The 21,087-nt window shown below is 38.2% G+C and overlaps 1 protein-coding gene across 2 annotated transcripts in view; it reads right to left on the bottom strand.

Moving 5' to 3' along the window:
- Positions 1-21,046, bottom strand: part of LOC111862077 (transportin-3) — a 48,673-nt gene extending 27,627 nt beyond the window's left edge. The window contains exons 1-10 of one of the 2 annotated variants that reach the window (XM_023847166.2): positions 20,829-21,046; positions 20,393-20,596; positions 20,079-20,303; positions 16,294-16,449; positions 8,991-9,154; positions 6,118-6,262; positions 5,043-5,189; positions 2,830-3,029; positions 2,410-2,549; positions 514-705 (exon numbers count right to left, since the gene is read on the bottom strand). In XM_023847166.2, the coding sequence (XP_023702934.1) occupies positions 514-705; positions 2,410-2,549; positions 2,830-3,029; positions 5,043-5,189; positions 6,118-6,262; positions 8,991-9,154; positions 16,294-16,449; positions 20,079-20,303; positions 20,393-20,596; positions 20,829-20,945 (1,690 nt within the window). In that variant the 5' untranslated portion in view covers positions 20,946-21,046. The remainder of the gene's footprint in view (positions 1-513; positions 706-2,409; positions 2,550-2,829; positions 3,030-5,042; positions 5,190-6,117; positions 6,263-8,990; positions 9,155-16,293; positions 16,450-20,078; positions 20,304-20,392; positions 20,597-20,828) is intronic. The other variant, XM_023847165.2, reaches the window with a different exon arrangement.
- Positions 21,047-21,087: the final 41 nt, after the last annotated feature.

Here is a 21,087-nt window from a genome sequence, read left to right as displayed (position 1 = left end):
GAGGACAANAACTGGGTAAGGGAACTGGGTTCCCGACCCGCATGGTCAAGGGACATACGGCTCAAAACGCCATGAAGTTTATATCAAATTGTGCAGAGCAGAATCACCAGTTAACAACTCTGTGTTCTAGTGGTCTGAGTTCTGGGTTTGATTCCTGGAGCTACCAGATTTTCTAAGTAGTGGGTCTGGAACAGGGTCCACTCAGCCTCATGGGGATAACTGAGGAGCTATTTCAAGGAAATAGCGGCTTCAGTCTAGAAAATCGAGATTAACAGCTGTGTGGATTCCTTCCGCTGATCAGATGATACCCTCTATCTGCTAAAGTTGGCACTAACTTTGCCGATAAGCGGCGGTCACTCTGTCAGTATAGTTCGCTTGCGGACTAAAACCACAGAGTTTTATCACAGCTAAGACTAACATGCTTCAGCTCTAATACAAGTAACTATACTCCATGAGGAATTAAGACAGTTGTCACCATACCCACAGAAAAGATATAAATATTGCAATTCTTACCTTTTAAAAGGCCTATTGCTGCTTCATTGGAGATACTGAATGTATCCAAAGACTGGATTATCTGCACAAGACCAGTGAAGTGAATCCCCATATGATCCCTACAGGCACTGCAGATGCTCTGTAGAGAACCTGCAGCTGCAGATGCTTGGTGGGGCTGTTGTAAGCAGTACAGCAAGAAATTTAAAACAGGTTCTGAAAATAAACCACAAACTTTCAGTTAGACAATACAGTTTATATCTAGTGCTTCATATCGGCTTATGTGGAAGCTGAAATGATAGGTAAAAGTTATTGATGGCCTTAAGAAACATGACATAATGGCAGTTTCTTTTTAATCACCGGGCTGTGTCCCGGTACTGGGCCTTGACATCAATCATTCCAGGCCCTGGTCTCATAGAGAAAAAAGAATTTATCGGGATGCGGTCTGACATAGGTTGAGAACCACTACTTTAAGGGACATGATGGTGAAGCTTCCCATATTCTCAATGTTATTTCAACTCAGTAGTTTGCATGATCATGTCTATGGATATGTTCATGGAACAGTAGTCAAAAATATGAAAATGGGTTGGCAACAAATGCCATGAAATTTTTCATAAACTGATTCCATGATAAGAGCTTTTCTTACATAGATGATAGTTAATTCAGGTATCTCTTGGCATCCCTGCTTCTGTTCCTCAGAGTTGAGATAACTCTCGCATCTTACACTGTCGAATCACCCCCCAGTCACTTGGCTCCACATCCACTGTAATCAGCCCACCTACTTTGATCTACTTTAGAGCACCCTTCATCATCAATATTCACATACTGGTTCAAAACTGAGTAGTGGAGTACATACATACCAAACATGATAAGCCTCACTTTCATGTTCACATATTCTAATATAAATAGGTTCTGACAGTGGCTTTTGTAAACATGATAAGGAAACTTCAGGTTTCCATAAAAGAGAATTTTCTGGCCAGCAGAGTAACTATCAGATTATCAAGAAGGATTCTGCTTCATGGAGTTAGTTATGTTCTTATGTCGCCCATTTTTGTATGATGAACCATTTTTCAGAAATCCAAAATATACAGACATCATCTATAAGTAAAACATGAATTACAGTTTATGAACATGAAGAGACAAAACACGAATATGAAGAATCATGATATGAACACATCTGCATCATCTCGCAGTCTCACAGAAAGAATGAAAATTAAACAAGTACAGCATAAAAATAACTGTCAAAACACAGATTGGATTTAAAGAGATTACCAAAAGGAATTTTACAACATAAACCTCTTACTAGAAATAATACATATTACATAAGAAACTGTGATCTGATCAATTATAGAGGCAGATCAATAGCCTGGTATACAGCATCCAGAAGATCGCTTAAAAAAGGGCAAATTTAGTATAACCTAATAATAATAAAATATCAAGAAACCTTGACAATACACACTTCATGTACTTATGGTGCAAAATATAAGACAGAAATTCATACTACACAAGCAAACTACACTACTACTGAATATGATACATTTTCAGTTTTCTTTTCTGTCTTTTTTTTCTTTTCCTTTCTTCCTGCTTTTTACAGCACTCTATAAATGCACTCAGCACATTTTTTTGTCCAGTACTGAGTTCAACCACTTTTCCATTTACTACAGCAATATACCTTCTCAGATAAATTATATTGACAGGAACCAGGATGTATTCAAGCATACTGAACTGTTAAATTCTTGATTTTCACCTCTATTTTTAAATTAAACAGTTTCCATTTATTAAGGATACTTCATATTGGACTTGTTATTTGGAACTAAGAGAATTCTGTGACGAAGAACAGTCTTCGTTTAATACAAATTCCATTTTAAACAGCTTCTACTGCATCTAAATTGCATTATCAGTTATGTAACATTAATTTACCAAGTGACTGTGGATGTCGTTCTATCCACTCACACAGCTCCCCTAGCAGAAGCACTGATGTATGCCTCACAGCCACATGAGTATTTTCAGGCAAGTTGAGAATGGCTTCCACAACCTTTGGCACAACATCATTCTCTTCACTGAAAAAGGGAGAGAAAAAAAAGAAAGAAAGAAAGAAACATAGTACAGATTATTTCAGCATTCACCTTTTCACTGAATATCAGTGAATTAATGGTCACTTAGCAGATTGACTATAACAACTTAACAAAGCGAAAACAAAGATGAGTCTTATTTTACATACAGAATAATAATGTCAATGAACACTGTGACCACAAAATTTTTAACTGTAGTTTGATACACTAGCAGTACTAAACCTTGTTATGAGACATTAAATCTAAAATTACATAAAACTAAACTTACGGCAGAATGTTTTTGGCTACAGCTTGCATGATGAACAAGGCTGCTTCACTTGAATCCCAAGTAACTCCAGTGCCTTGCAAGCTTATAAACATCTGTCTGAAGCAATTGGATGACCCAACAATGAACACTACATCCTTGATAAGCTCCGAAACTTTCATGCGGAAGTCAGCAAAATCATCACCATCTTCTAGCAAGCCTTCCTGTTACAACCATATAACCATCAAGTTACACAGTATTCTTAGTCATGACATTCACAGTAAGTTTACAGTCAGCTTCCTCCACTTTAGAAATCATGCTATAGCATCAAAGTTTTCCACACTCCTACAATTTCCTACTGGCTCCTAATGCTTCCCATGTTGCACAGCTTTACCAGAATTCCTATGCTCTATTCATTCCTTTCAGCCCAAATTTTGGATTTTCTTTTTTATTTCTTTATTTTTTCACTTATATCAGTCAAGCACGGTAAAAGGTTATTCCTACCAACCAGGATTACTGACATGAACTAAAACAGGAGCAAGTGAAATGAATGATTGTAAAATATATCATAACACAGAGAGGTGTGCAGGTACATTGGTCATAGAACCTCAAGTCCATAATATTGTATATAACTCAGAAAGAGTTAAGTCTGGCAAACACAGTGTTTGCCTGGAGTATATAACATAAGCATTTTGCAAAGATCAATTTTATCAATATTAGAGTCAATTTTACCGACCACACAACATATTTTTATTATTATTACACTACATGTTTCGACCTCAAGAGGTCATCCTCAGGTGTACAAACACAGCCATATAATTATACGCAATCACATTCATCTTCTCACTTATTCGATCCTGTATCTTATTCAGGCTCACACTCAATAATACATCAAGCTCCTCTCACAAAACACAAGTTAAAATATTATTCTAAATGTCAAAAGTTAAAATTTAAAATTTGTGAATTGAATTTCAATTCAGGTCACTTGTTATGCTTTCACTTTCACTTGTTATTCAGTCACTTCCTACTTACGCTCATCACTGCGTCAAGTTCATTTTAACTAGTTTAATTATATTATTGGTTAAAAGTGCATGAATTAAAGTTCAATTTTATTATATTGATTGCACTTTTCACTTTTTGGAAGTCTCACTGTACTTCCGAGTCCTCTGATGTGCTGGATTTGTTACGATGCACACGTGTGCATACATCCATTTCTATTTCACAGTATTTTCTCCTTATATAAATTATATATTTGAAGAGTATGGATACTGCATTTGACGATGCTTTAAGCATATTTTAATTTTTTTAAGTTGGTTATTTAACAATGTTTTCAATACTGAGACTATAGCATCACTTGGGTTACTTTAGGTGTCCTTTTCAGTGGTGCACATCCATGAAGTGTTATATTAAAGATCATTTATAATTAAACCTTCTAAATATCTTGCCAAAGTAAATAAAGGACAAAATTCATCTTATAAACTCATGAATATATCAACCAGCCACGTTAGTTTTACATATGGACAGGACAAGACAAATACATGACATGATATTATAAAACACAAAGATATTCTAAAACATGTGTATTAGTCAGTCAGTTGATGTCAAGTGTCTGAGAACTAAGACAATACTAATATAAATATATTTCTGATCTGGAATTGATTTTTATGGGAAATGGATATGAAGAGGGACAGAAAGCTCCTGATGGGAGTTTACAAAACCATGTTATCTACCTATACAATTTAAATCAATTCCTCTGACAACAATGCATCACAGCAGCTACTGACATTTGTCTAATACACCGTACTAATAAACACCTGCTATTCACAAAGCATGTGTGACAAGAGGTGGCCTTCACACTGAACTTCCTAAAACTTTGCCAATTTGTTAAAAAAACTGTTAATAAGACAAGACAGAATAGGAACTCAGATACATGGAAATGGAAATGCTTTAAACTCAATAAATTCTGTCTTCTAGGATATAAGGCCATGCAGTCTGTTGAAGTCACAGACATTTTGGAGGAAGGTGGAAGCAACATGTTCCTCGAAACATTGGATGACTTTCAGTAGACTACATAAGATAGAACTCTTCATAACCACTGCCATGAGAACCTAAAATTCTACATATTTTATGCTTCCTTTTATTATAAAACATTAAATTTATACAAAGTTATTTAGCATTTTGTTCATAAATATAACAACTGGAAATAAAGCTAATCATCTTGCCCAAAATTAACTTACATGATCTGGTTCCATTTGACAATGCCGACAAAGTGCTTCTATTAGCCTCTCCACATATGGTTTAAATAATGCTGTGAGCACATCACTGTTCTTCTGATAGACTTCTTCTGAGAGACGATACCATAGATTAAATGTGATTTCAGCAACCTGACAATTACATAGCATTTTAATATCATATAATCAATTTACAACAAACAAAAATCCTCATAATAAATATCATTAAAACATAAATACATTAGAACATCTCCATAGTGAATACCCAAACAGAAATACTCACAACTCTTCATAATAAATTGCCCAAAAAAAACATTCGTCAGTCCTTGGAAGATATAATAAATGTCACACACTTATGCAGGGCTGAGAGGCCTCCATAGTCTAGGGGTAACGTTCCCACCTCATGACTCAAGGTACGCGAGTTCAAACCCGGCAGAGGTCGTGGAATTTTTAAGGGTGGAAAAATTCAGGGAGGGACTTTAAGCTGACCATCTGGCAATAATGCAGTTTCATACTCCAACAGTGAGGTAACCCCTGCAGCTACACCAATGGATCTACTCTTACACATACTAAACCCATGTTACAAAAACATTTTTTTTCTGCCAGTTATATACAAGGTCTTCATGGCCTTCCTTCCATTTTGCCTTACATAGTGTTCACATGTGGCACAAGTGATCATTTGAACCGAGGCACACCAATTATTAATCATGTATGATATATTGCTTACACTGCATGACTGGAATTGTATGACAAGTCACAATATATGAGCAGCAGAATTATTAATGAATACTGAAATTTCTTTGCAATTTGAAGTTCTGATTAGATCCGCACAAAATGATGGTATTTGAACAAAGTTCATGTAACCTGTGGCACAACCAACTTGGTAAGTGTTTAAAATGTGGGTTCAACTACTGACTGCAATCCCTTTCAAGCTCTAAGTGTCTGTGAAACATAACAGTGTCTCCAGGGTCCTACTTTATCATTTGATATAATATTTACTTCAAAACACAGCGTTAAAACTGCCACTGCCATGTGGGATTAAAAAGTTATATGCTAAAGATTAAGTTCAATTCATGCTTACCTCATAATCATGATGTCCTACACATGTTAGCACCAAATCTAATATTTTGACTGCAAAATGAGGTTTATTACTGCTATCTTCACTTACAATCTTCTCTAAAAATGTTTCTGCCAGCTCTGTGAAGATACGACAATAATTCATGGATCTATAACAAAGAAAAATACAAAACTATAATTTTACTTTTTGTTTTGTATGGCTGCAGAACTTCATCTCTCATATATGGGTAAGAACAGACTGAGAATGTCCGAGAACAGGATGCTGAGAGAATATCAGGAGGTATCGTTAAGATTTTCAAATAAAGGAGAATAACATGGGCAAGACATGTAGACCACACTGGGAAATAAGAGATGTTTACAAAATTTTTGTGAGAAAACCTGAAGAGATGAGAGCAAAGTGTGGATGGAAAGAGAATATAAAAAATGGAATTAAAAAAAAATGTGATTGCAGAGTGGATTAGCCTTTGAGTTCCTTAAAAGACAAGGAATGTCTTGACTATTAAGTTCTCAAGATGGACTGGTAAACATGCTCTGTGGCTTTGTGAGGATTTTGCACCCCCTTTCCTATTAGTGCCTGGGCATTTATGATTTTACATGCTGTCTGTACGGAGCTTAGATAATAAACTGATCTGACCACCAGCAAATCGCTCTAAAGCAGGAAGAATTCAAATGTTATAATATCAAATATCAAGTCCAATATCAATTCTAATTAAAGCTTAAATTTTAATTTTAAATCAGTATTTCTATGTATCAACAAAGGAATTTATAATGTAAAAGACAGTGAACAAACTTGTATAATTTAACATACAACATAAGTAATACCTGCTTGAAACGACAAAGCTATTTGGTAGAAAACACTTTTTTTTATTGCTAGTGGGGTGGGACTAAGTCCCTTGTACTGTGGCCACTTCTGGCCTATTGTTCCAGCCCCAGATGATAGGTGAGGGTGATTGTGGAGCAGTTGGTGGAATGAAGATTGGCAGGGGAAACTGTAGTACTCAGAGGAAACCTGCCCCAGTGCCACTTTGTTCACCACAAATCCCACTTGATCAGACCCCGGGATCGAACCTGGGCCACCGCGGTGGGAAGCCAGAGACTAACTGCTTTAGCTATGGCGCAGCCTAGAAAACATACACACAGAAAACAACTTAATATAAAATCTATTTTTTGATACAGGAGAATGGTTTTTCTGTATCTTACAGACAAGCTGAAAGACACACTGTCAAAAAAAAATCGTCTTTGATCAGGAAAGTATGTTAAGGTCTTTCAAAACTTCAAATTTCTGCAGTGCTTCTTTTTCTTTTCAAAATTTAATGTCATAAATATAATACAGAAATGCTTACATTCGCCATTTTTAGTTGAAATATGTTATCTGATGAACACAAAATATTTTCAGTTTTTAAACATAAAACAACTTTTCCTGTGTTCTTCCACATCTCAACCAGACTTCTGTCAACTGACATTTATTCACAATGGGTGTGTTAGCGATGAAACATCCTGTTTGCATGATCAAAAACTGACTGAAATTTGCATAATGAACACAGTTCTCCTGACAGCGAGAGGTTAGAATACCATTACTGACAAGCAAAAAAAATTAGCAGCAGCTGAAACCGTTTCTTGGAAAACATCTGCCAAACCAAGCCTATATATAAATTTTAACCTAATATCAGCATTCTTCGCCTTTTGTAAGAAATTTGTGATGCAGATATTTTAAGACACATGCACGCACACAAATAAAAAAACTCTAGTGTCCACAGTCATGCCTTCATGCTTTTGCTTCTCCGCGGCTTCCCACAGTGAAGGTGTTCCTCCTTCTGGGTTCCTGAACTGTTCCTGGCCTCAGCTACCAGCTTTTAGCAGCAAAAGCTCACCAGAACTGAACCCCATCAGTTCTCGAACTAACTGTAACTGCTAACTGGTCCTGCTTATGACATCTTGGCATGGACCACGTAGAAAACATCAATTCCATTACTGCTGTATTCTCTTGTTGCCATGGAAACATGCTGGTTTGTGGAGCCATTATTTAGCAACGGCTGTTGCATACTTGCTTGTTCTGCAGCTGTTGCCTAGCAACGGGTCTACATACCACAGGGGGTGTACCCCCTGAAGATGGTCTTGTATGACCGAAATATGTCAAGAGTTTTAACAACATGTAATCAGCACAAGGAAATAAAACAGATATACTTAGATGCTGATTTGGAGCTTGTTCTAATATAAACAGTATATCAGGAAAATAAACCCAATTAACAAATGGATGTAAGATACTTGCACTTACAAATATTCTTCTAACTTTCCCTTGACCCGTATGACAATGGTTTGTTTTCGAACATCTGTAGTGTGCTGTTATATCTGATATCCAATGACATTAATTTCATATTACTAACTCTTTCAGTTTTCCAGTTTGTAAGTAAACAAAATCTGATATCTCTGTTAGTTTAACTGCTACAGCCATGGCAGAATAAAAGAAATGGTAAGAACTTATTACTCATGTCAAATTCCATGATCTAAATGATGCATTGTGAAATTAATTTATATTTATTAGAACTTGAGGCTTTCATGAGGGTGAGAACTGACACTGTAGTCTTTTTGGTGATGACACCATGCTGCAGTTGCATATGTGGACATCAACATTTTGGAGGAATAAAATGCCTCCATCTTCAGGGTAGAGTCTGAAGCTAGAGACAGATATTCCTCTGAAACACTGGTAGCAACCACCTAACAGTCTACAACACTGTGCCATTACCTAGAAGACTACAATGTGATTCTATATTTGTTCAGATGGTAAAAATGTGATGAAAAATTTCTCTGGGTTGACAAATGAGAGGAAACCTCACTCATCAAATAGCTAATAATATATAATACAATAATTCAACTCACTTCTCTTGGTCTTCATGAGCAACAGAGAGATGGAACCCTTCTTCCAAAGATACAACTCCAGAGAACAGCTGCAACTCAAGAGCATGTTGGTTATTGTTGTCTTCTAAACACTGCAGCAGAGCACACACGCAGTCTGTCGCAGCTTCATGAACACCAGGTACTGCCTGCACACAACATATACTGAAGCTGTGAAACTACTCAATGATTGTGTGTTCTACCAGGAGTCAGGATAACTCAGTGGGAATAGAAACAGGCTATAGGCTGGATGGCCGAGGTTGAATTCCTATCAAGAGCAAAATTTTTCTCTTCTCTGAAGCATCCAAACCAGCTCTAGGGCCCATTCAGCCTCCCATCCAAAGCATATGGGGCGTTCTTTTCCAAGGGGATAAAACAGTTGAGATGTGAAGCTGACTACGCACCTCCATCTAGTGCCAAGGTCAAGAATGGTGCAGCTATACCTCCACTCCCCCATATATCTTCATGGCATAATGCTTCATTTATTAGGCATTGGGACAACTTTACTTCTTTTTAATCATCTTTCAGAACTACACCAGACTGTTCATCTAGAAGTCAGTACAGTGACTAGCTGACTCACCAGGATTCAATTCCTGGAAAGGGTGGACATTTTCTCCTTCACTACCACATCCAGACTGACTCTAGGGCCAACCCAGCCTCCTATCCAACAAGTCACAAGGGCTTTCTTCCTTGGAGTTAAGCAGTTAAAGAATGAAGAAGACCACCCATGCCATAGTTAGGAATATGCGAAGCTTTCCCATCACACCCGCACACACCATTACACCAATACTCACTCTGGTTACTTATAATCAGACATTCATAAAAACTATCTTGCTAAACTCCTGACATTCATGATTTGCTGATGTGCTACATGGCTGCTAACAACACTGAGATATCTCACTTCACAACACACATCACTAAACCTTTAACATCTTCCATAATGCAGGGTATAATCAGGACTTTGTGGAACTTAGGAATTACAGCAATTTGTGTTTAATGTGCACAATGAATTAGTATTTCAGCTGTGATATTATTAAAAAATAAAGTACTTGATTCTGGCGCACATAAACAGGATTCATTTTGTATGTGAAGTGCTATGTTATTTGTTAGACCTATGGCTGCGAATTGTTATGACAAAACTGGCACTACGGACCTTACGGACTAGGATTCAAGGCACTGTGCCATGGAAAAACATGCATGATACTGGTGCACATGAGATTGTAAAGTTGATTTCTGCTACTTATCCTGAAGAACAGCTTCAGATGATTCCGACATTGAATCTACAGACGAGGAGTATAATCTTCTGAGTTGTAATGTCATATTTGGAGAAAGTCCACGTGTTGGACAAACATATTGCCTCCACGATTAGGATCACTGAGTAAGCCCACAGCGGCGGCCCGAGTTTGGTCAAGTGGGATTTGTGGTGGACAAAGTGGCACTGGGCGAGCTTTCTCCGAGTACTTCCGCTTCCCTTGCCAATCTTCATTCCACAAAATTCTCCATCATCATAATCACACAGGGCAGGCTACAATAGGCCAATCAGTGGCCACCTTGCTGAGTGGACCCAGTTGGAGTCCACCACCCACTAAGAGAATTAAAAAAAGAAGCCAAGAAAGAGACCAGAAAAAGCAGGCAGCAATCTTAGCTTGGCTTACTCCTCGACCCTGAAATTGGAAGCACCGCATGCTCCTCCACAATGTCAAGCTCTCTCCAAACTACAGAGAAGACTGTACTGTTCATAGTCCCTGCCATAACCTCATGTCCAAGGAATCTCTAAGCGCTCTTAGAGAAGACAGCTATAAAAGTGTTCCCACAAATCAACTGTGGCATGACAGTTGAAGCAAAGACAGTGCTGCAGTGCATCAGTTCACCTTATTCAGTACGGCCTGAAACAGTGTTGCACCTCAAACCAATGCAGATTCAAAATCATGTCAGAAATAAGAAGTGCATCAATTTACAGTCCACATCAAAACCAAATGCCAATGAAGAGATAAGTCAAGAGATATACAGTGGCAATGCACCAAAAATATATACATATTTCATGCTACTAAATGTAAAAAACACACTGCCACTGTAACAATATTGATGAATATCTCCTCCACGTGCTCATACTTTACATGAATCACCAGTGCACGACACGGAAAAACTTTTCACATATTTTAACATTTTAAGTCACAACAACAATACTTCAGCATTTAACAAAATGCAACACTACCAGCAGTGTCAACATAATCAATACTGTCACATGTTAGTGACTAGACAAGGGATCTGGATTGGAAATTGTATTTACTGAACACTTACAACTTGTAACCACAAACGATTATAAAAGTCTCACTAATTCACACACACTATATGAGACACAGTAAGTCTTCTCAGCTATAGGTCCCAACAATGTTGATTCCTCAGCTTCCATACTCATGCTCTTAGCAGCTGACAACTGTGTCACAACTAACTTGCCCAAGGCCGCGCCATAGCTCAAGTGGTTAGTCGCTGGCTTCGCACCGCGGCGGCCGGGGTCAAGTGCGATTTGTGGTGGACAAAGTGCCACTGGGGCAGGTTTTCTCCAAGTACTTCAGTTTCCCCTGCCAATCTTCATTCTACTGATTGCTCCACAATCACCCTCACCTATCATCTGGGGCTGGTACAGTAGGCCAGAAGTGGCCGCACTACAAGGGACTTGGTCCCACCCCACTAGGAATAAAAAAAAACTAACTTGCCCCGTTGACCCTTGTTATATAGTCTCAGCATGGACTGCATTGAAAACATCGTTTCCAACAACTATTCCATTGTTGTGTGTGTAACCCTTGCTGCAGGAGCATGTTTACTGAATCACTGCCTAGCAATGGCCATCTCTTCTTGTTCCACTATTTTGGCTTTCAGCCCTCATGTCACAATATGACCCACCTAAAAACTACTCCACATTTATGAATTCAAAGACTGTAAACACTGGCCAATACAGCAGTTCAGCAATAATTTATGTATATTACCATGATGATGGCCAAAAAGGCTGAGAAATGTTGTATGACAAAGTTGTATACATTATTGCAACTGTACAGATGTTGTGTCTGATGTTACCTTTCATAAATCAATAAAAAAAAACAACCTGATGCTCCAACACAGTGTTCCATTTGAATTCTTCTGACTAATGCTTAGAGATGCACTATAAACATTATTTTACCAAATACTGCAGTCATGTGATTGGCATTCCTGCTTCTTATTTGGAAAGCTCCACATTCAAAAACTTGGCCAAGAGACTGGATATCCTGACTGGGAATTTCAGTCATTCTGTCCAAATGCTGGAACAGTACTTTAAAATAGGTCAGGACCACTTCCTTCCATATACCATTCATAAGTCATCCTGTTACCAATGTTTCCTAACCAGCTGAACAACCTATCAATATTATTTCAGCAGTGTCAAACCACAAAGAGCAAAACTAATGATGAACTATATCATTTCATATACCTCACAATTTTAATGGATCACAACAATCAGGTAAACATAAAGGTTTACTAGTAAAGGAGTCTCTTTGTTTATTCTTGGCACTTTCAGTTACACAAATTATACAGCATTGAATAATAGGATAATTATTGAATAATGAATTGGAAAGAATGTGGATTGGAAAAACAAAAAGAGTGGCCTACTGCAAATTATTTGTCTATAGGGACTCAGGAACCATCAAAACCTTTATCAACAGCCAACCTTTGAGCCTATATTTGAATCCAGAAGCTCGTAAATATGAAGCAAAAGTGTTAAGTATTTGACCATAACATTCAGTCAACTTCTTGTCAACTAGCAAGCTGCATTATCCACCCAAAAGCTGTAAAAGTGGCCAGTTTCTGTAGAGACAGAGATTCTTTCATTTAAAAAATACTGTAAAGTCCATGAGGCAAAACAAGGCCAGATTATGAAGCTCAGATGAGGTGCTGAATACTTCAATATACCTTTTCCATATTCTGTCATCTCACAGAAAATTCAGTTGTGGATGATATTGTCATGCATATATGGCTGCATGACTAATAATAACAGGTTTTGGATTAAATGACTGGATTTAATAACACCTTCTTTGCATTCTTTCTTAATCACAATCAATTACAATAATTCACAATACACCTTCGGCTCAATTCTGATCTGAACCACAACTGACTTGAACGATGACTGTCTTCTCCTGTCATCTCCTGGCTTCTGTCTTCTAATGTGACTGACTTGGTTCAGAATGACTTCTGATTTATGACTGACTCACTTCTGAATTACAAATGAATTATGAATGCCTCTGTCCTTATCTGACTTGCCTCTTATACAGAGTGTTTCACGACTTTAGGGCATAACTGCAGGAGGTGACTTCCTAGGTCTTTGTGATCAAAAAAGTTCATATAAACATGTGTCCGATTTTGGACGGTTATGGAGTTATGACCGTTTTTTCATTCCCGTACACGCCCTTGTGTGAACCGCGTCTGTCAGCTGGCGGGTCACTATTTTTAGCCAGCTACAGACAGAGCATTCTCGTTATCTCAACACTTGAGAGCTACCTAAGGCGTGGTGGGTTGGTATGTCAGGTGCAGTTCACAACCAAGTGACGGCCTGTGTTGCAGCCAGTGGTGGCATTTTCGAAAATCAGCTTTAAGCACCAATAAATTCAAATTAAAGGTAATTTCACGAAGTTAACTTTACATTCATACTTTAAATGTATCATGTATTATGCTGGTTTATTATTTTGTTCCGTTTATTGTCAGTAACTGTTACCTTCCATTCTGAGTTTAAAACAGTCATAACTCCATAACCATCCAAAATTGGACACATGTTTATATGAACTTTTTTGATCACAAAGACCTAAGAAATCACCTCCTGCAGTTATGCCCTAAAGCCGTGAAACACCCTGTATAGCCATCATCCTAGGAAGAATTTGTTGCTTGCTTGTATCCATGGATATGCCACAGCAACAAGCTGGTTTCTATGAGTCTATAAATTTCATTCTCATATCCATGGACATGTTTAACACCCAGCGATGGTTTGTCCAAGAATTGTATCTCTGCAGAAATGTGTTTGCCAATTCATTTCCTAGAAACGGGCTTACATGTCAATATTACTGAGAAATACAAGAGAGAGAGAGAGGATTTCTTTAGTACTTTCAAAAAAAAAAAAAGAATGCTCAAAAAATTATACAAGCTTTACCAAAACAGATGACATATGACACAACTTTTACCTAGGTGAACATCTTGCTAATGCCCATGATCAAGCTTACCTGATTTCACCAAAGTCGTATGCCATTCCTGCAGTTCAGTAGACTTAATTTAATGTCAGTAGTCTTACTATGTGGATTACATTTGCTGTGTACTTTTCTAAACCGATCTATACACTTTGCACATCCTTTGGCAATTCCATGAACTGTATCAGCTCATGTTTGGCCAAAGCATATAACAGACACATGCATTTGTATCTGCCATCAGTTGTTACAAATCTGCTTCTTGCATCATGCATCCACAGAACACATGTGATCTTGTCTACATGTAGATCTTCAGCCCCTTCTGAGGTATCATATTTAGATGTCAGCTCTTGAGGCAATATTGATGAATTAAAATGTGAACTTGTGACTCCTTATTCAGTGAATATGAAATAACCATTGAAAATTTGAAAGTAATTCAGCACTGGGGAACTATAAGACCACTTACCAGTACTAATGCAGCAGTGAGAAGGTTAATATGTTTTACAGTCACAATACAAAATTAAAGAAAGTTGTATTATGGAGTTCAACAAGATCACCATGGAACAAAAAANGCGGCGCGCACTTGATTGTACGCACTGTAATATGAATGACTGTTCTAAAGTGCTTCTATGGTCATGCATAAAAGAAGATGTGTGATTTGTAAGCATATGAAAAAAAAAAAACTTTTTCACAGTGAGAAGATAATTTGGAAAAAATTCCAGAAGTGAAACAAGAATGAGAATTTACTCTACTAGACCAATTTTTCCCACAATAATCACAATTTATAACAGTTATCACGTTTCACAGTGCATTAAATTTCCTGCCTAATCTCTTTGATATAAGATCCTTTTTCAATGAAAATCTGTCATAAATCATACTTTTATAAATTCAATTCTAGGTCTATGTCCTTTTTCGAAGTGGGTAGAAAGAGGGACAGAAAGACAGATTTTGTTCACACGTTGATTTGTGACAGTGCTATCAGCACTGACGGATGCACACTATTGCACAAAGCAAAAGCAGTCACCTGAAAACTCTGAATGTCTGGGACTGAAAACCTGATGCTCAAATAACAATTTGTTTCTTCACTCGCTTTTGAAAATTTGAGACTAACGTGTGCCTAGTGATATGCTTCCTTTCCTTTTACTTATTTTCTTTTATTCTTCCCCTCCCCCAGCCTCCTTAAAAATAGTTTTATTTTCCATGTTATTCATGCAAGTAAATTCATAGCTTGCAGTTCCAATTCCCTCATGCAGATTACAGCTTCAGCCGATAGGAAAACTGGAAGCCTTCAGATGAAAGAGTATGACTGACCAAAAAAGCAATGATCTGAAATCAATCACAACCAGGCTCCCTATATGATGGATTATTGTAAATATAATGCTTCGAACACAGGCTGAATAATGCTTTGTAGACGTGCCTGATCCTCTGTCAAGATGTCAAAGTCTAATGAATTTTATCACCTACGTGATGAACAGTTCTTAGCCTACATAGGTAACTATTAAAACACATCTCTTACCATACTGTGAAATTTCTGTGATAACAATGTGTTTGAAATACTGTTTAAAAATAATAAATTTTCAATCTCTGTTTCAATATCAATCCTGGCACCTAACTCTTGGAGGTTGCCTATAGGGTTGTGAGATGTTGAGTTTCCCACATTTTCTAGACAATAGGCTCACAGATGACAGCAAGGTTGTCAGCCCTACGCACCGGCCGCCCTTTACCCAAAGAATATTCCAAGAATATCCCTGGTACTCATTTCTGTTAAAGGCTGAGTCGACCCCAGGGCCATAGTGCGGCTAGAAGGATTAGGCCAATTGAAAAAAATCCAATGACCTCATCTGGACTTGAACCCAGGACCTTCCAGCTTGTAGCATAGCGCCTCAACCAACAACGCTACCACATGCCCCGATATGTTATTAGCAAGTCTATTATAACATATGTAATACCACACACTTTGTTGGAAGTATAAACAAGAGTACACATATTTAGGAGGAAAGAAACATAAAAATATTTTCATAAAGAGATAGTCAAGGAAGCACCTTACTCGAACAAACTGGGGTACTGTGTGATGGACTCTGTAGTACCTGTTGGTTGGACAGAATATGAAAGGCGTGTGCAACAACTATATTGTCAGCTACATCTGGTAATGTGATGGCTTGGATGGAGACCCAAGATGTGAAGCATCGTAATATCCGGATGTGGATGTGAGGATTTTCACCACCATTTGACAGGCACAGTTTCTAAAAAAAACATATAATAAAAAAGACACAATATCATAATAGCATTATGTGTAAATTCTTATTATACAGCAGCAATACCTTCCACCTCAAAATAAGATATTTCAAAGAACAGCTACACAGTTTATATAGACAAGATTGGCTGGACTAAAGTCAATGTGATCCAGTGCCTAAGTAAGGTAAGTGGCATTGGGATTCAGCTGAATGTGTATAAACATGGTAAAATGTGGATAATGGTATTGACACATACTTGTATAAGAAGACTATTAGATATCTATGTGAATAAATATCTTTAAGCCCTGAAGCTTATGTAAATAAACACATTTAAGACCTGAAGCTTACATGGCAACTACAAGTGATAAAATCTTCTGGGTTGACCAGTTGCATCAATTTCTAAGAGAAATTCAACATGCCAGACACAGAGCTTCTCTGTCTCCATCACAGGATATGATGTACTAGATAAAAACTTCCAATCGCACACACAGACACACCTCAAGTGGTGGTAGTGAAGTTGCTTGAGGCACTATGATACAAGCCAGCAGGTCGCAGGTTCAAGTCCCAATGAGGTCATTTGATTTTTTTCAATTGACCTAATCCTTCCAGCCACACTATGGCTCTGGGGTCAACTCTAACAGAAATGAGTGCCAGGAATATTCCTGGAATGTTCCTGGGGCTAAAGGGCGGCCAGCATGTAAGGCTGACAACGTTAACATCATCTATGAGATGACTACCTAGAAAATGTGGGAACCTCAACATGTAACAACCCTATGGGCCTCCATGGCCTGTTACAGGGATACCTTTACTTTTTTTTTACTTTTTTGTCAGCAGTGGGTAGCAGTTATCAGCTGCTTTAGGTGTTTCTTCTGTTACAGTTAGTGAGCAGTGTGTTCTGTCCTGATGCAATATGCTTTAGAGCAACATGTATTTCTGTATGTCACCTACATGAAATATGGATCTGCTAAAATGTACTGACATAAATTTCATGATGAAAGAGCCCATAAGAGACAAACAATTCATAATTTGATAAATAAACTTAGATTAATGGGACTTATGACAAGAATACAAAACATAAGCGGGGAGTGCTTACTGGCGAAAAGTTAGATGACATTGAAGCCAGACTTGAACACACACCTAGAAAATCATAGAAACGTCTAGCTCTAGAGAATGGAGTGTCAAAGTCTAGTGCAAGAAAGGCAACACAACTGCTGAAGCTTAGACGCTATAAAATAACAGCAATCCACACATGCCTTGCAGCTGCACAATCCAACCAGCAGGGTTCATTTTCACAGCTGGTTTCTACAGTCTGTCACTGAAGGTGAGATTGATCTGCAATTGACATTCATTCCTGATGAAGCATGATTTCACTTGCAGGGATACATAAATACACAAAATAATTGCTACTGGAGTTCACAAAATGCACATCTAACTGACAAAGTTCTGCTCTATCCAGTAGAAGTTGGTGTCTGGTGTGCTGCAAATGCAAGGATTGTTGTACCTGTGTTTTTCTAACAAAAAACAATTAATTGCGAAAGATATCTACATGTAGAGGGACAGCATTTTCAACACCTCTTGTGATATGTGAATTGTAACTATTTTATTCTGAATGTTATCGGCCAAAAGGCATATTGATTTGTTGGCAAAATTCATATGCACCTCACAGCCAGCAACGCACCAGTTGCTATGAAGCCCAAATCCATGGAACAGGTAAACACAGTAAAAATCATCCCTTTATTTCATGGTAAACAAATGAAAGCAAACAATCTACATATGTACAAAAAACTACAACCTGTAGCTGCAAACACCACCTAGTGATAGTGGAAGGATCTATTCACACAAAGGCCGTGCCATAGCTCAAGTGGTTAGTTGCTGGCTTCCCACCGCAGCGGCCCGGGTTCGATCCCGGGTCTGGTCAAGTGGGATTTGTGGTGGACAAAGTGGTGCTGGGGCAGGCTACAATAGGCCAATCAGGGGCCGCCATGCTGAGTGGACCCAGTAGGACTCCACCCCCCACTTAACGAATTTTAAATTTTTTAGACTATTAGCACAAAGTGCTTTCAAAAAGAAACTGTTGACCTCATCAAAATGCAGTCATAAGTGACGAAATTCCTCTACAATACTTTGGATACAGCAGTTACAAATGATGATGCTTATTTACTGGAGTGAAAGTGTCGACCTGGCAAGTCTGGTGAGTGACCCATTTAATGTTGTGTCTGCCTGTTGTTTCAGTCCTTTTGTTTATAGGTGCTGTCATAAGAAGCAAGGTTCCATCTGTCTGTATGTTGCTTAGCTGCAGACCTGTGGAACTCTGCCTATCTGAATGCCATATATCTTCTCTTGGGGACCTACCACAGATCTCTGGAGCATGTTGATGAGTGAGTATGACAAAGACATAACAAAACAATTTCTCTAATGAATTTACTGGTATTCAGGTGGATTTCTCAGATGCTGAGAGGAGCACCTACAACGGACAAAAAACCAACAAAGCTTCGTCATAAAATAACCCACACTGGTGGATGACGACAGTGTTCAAACCCCTTGTACAAAATTTTTTAAATCTTGTAACATATCATTTCTCTGATGGGGCCTTGCTAGCCACAAATTACTACCTCTTACTATTAGACCTTTTCCCACCTCATGACTCAAGGTACGCGGGTTCAAAAACCCGGCGGAGGTCGTGGAATTTTTAAGGGCGGAAAAATTCAGGGAACAAGTCCTCCGGGAGGGACTTTAAGCCGTGGGTCCCGTGTCGTAGATTTACGGCACGTAAAAGAACCTCATGTCTCTAGGAGACCTCTGAGCAAAATTAGGCCAAGTTTCCCGCCCAACTAGTTTCCAATTCCTCCGGTAGATGGGGGAAGTATCAGGTACCACTGCCAGAGGAGGGGGGGACCTCTCTGACAGAAAGGGACTAAAGTATTAGATACCACTGCCAAGTAGAGGGTAGAAACCTTGCTGGCAGAAAGGGACTAGGAACCCCTGCCAGAGGAGGGACGACCTTGCTGACAGAAAGGGACTAATTATTAGATACCACTGCCAGAAAGAGGTTGGAACCTCACTGGCAGAAAGGGGCTGACAGTAAGCACCAGTACCGGTAGGGTATGGAGACAGTAGAAATTAAAGGGGGACGCACAATGGACCAGTAACCGGTCTAAGTGCATGGGGAAACCCACCCCCTCAATACGGAATATGGAATACTATTAGACCTTGCTGTATGTCACTGGTGTCAAAATGATCACTGTGCCATATAAAGGGTGAAATGAATTACAGTATTACATATTCTCAGGCTGTGAGCAATACCTACACAATTTCTGTCATTAAATATAAAAAGTGAATGTTTCAATCTACTGATTGAATTACAACTTCACAGAAGATTATCCTTCATTAACTGATATGGTGGGCAGACAATCTCTAGCTAGGTACTGAATCTCACCGTTATAATTTCACAAGAAAAACATCAAACCTTATATTTTTATGCCATATACAGTAATAATCAGCTCAACTTCCATTACAGGACACCCAGTCTATGTGCAACATGCATTAATGGAAAGGAAAACAATAACAAATGTACCTAATTATGTGTGTCTATTATAGACTGCTAGAAGGCTCAATAATTTAGTAAGAATGAAACTAACCAAGAATTCTGTGATAGTAGGAGCTGTGGAACTAAGTTCTTGCATGATTTCTTGTCGTCTATTGGCTCCAAGCCTCAGCAATCGTGAATTCACTTCTTCAGGCAGGACGGTCAAAATCTCCAGCAGAGGCCATACATTTGTCTGGCCGAATTTACCAATAAGATCTACGACTGGTTTCTGCCATGTAGACATCTGGAGGGCTAAATCTGCTAATGCTAAGCACAGCTGAAACATACATCATTGGCAACAACTTTAAACTAAAATGCATATCACTACCATACAAAATAATCTATTAGGACTTTTAAAACCTCTACCTGGGTGACTATAACAGTGTTTGTAGCATCATTCACTTGTCCTATATGTTCCAAGAGTGAATCACGCAAAGAATTGTGTGCTTCAGTTGGAAGCTCATGAAAAGATAACTGGATTTTGGTGCGCATTGTTTGAGCTGCAAAATAACATGATTCCAAGTCCCTCTTTTGATGAAGCATTTCATCAGCAACTTTCCATGAATAAACCTGAAACATAAGGTTGAAGCTCATGCTCACATAATAAAATTACATAAAACAGAAACATGTAAACTTGGAGTCACATTACAACAATCTGAAGTAACATACTACACTTCTTCAACACATGACACCTTAAAACTTCAGATATTATCGCTACACTACATTATGTTATCTGTCCAGTTATGTCTACGCTTCTATATATACAAAAATTTATATAACTGTACAAAAATGACATGCTAACCGATCTCTGTAACTCTCCCAGCCATAGCGATGCTTTTTCTTTCTCTGTTGGATCTGGATTGTGATATAAAGTAAACACTGCTTGATAGACTGCATCAAGAGGAGGAGAAGAATTCATTTTACTCGCGAAAATAATATACGATCACATGAAGTAATACTCGTCCCAACTAAGTTCTTTATTATACGTAACTACAATTTCCTTCCGGGCAACTTAGAGCGATCTTCAGTTTACAAATTGTGCGCGTTTTATGTTTCATTTG

The sequence above is a fragment of the Cryptotermes secundus genome, unplaced genomic scaffold (assembly GCF_002891405.2).
Source record: "Cryptotermes secundus unplaced genomic scaffold, Csec_1.0 scaffold400, whole genome shotgun sequence".
NCBI classification, from domain to species: Eukaryota; Metazoa; Arthropoda; class Insecta; order Blattodea; family Kalotermitidae; genus Cryptotermes; species Cryptotermes secundus.
The sequence above is the reverse complement of the archived record's forward strand: the minus strand, read 5'-3'. Positions and strand labels throughout refer to the sequence as shown.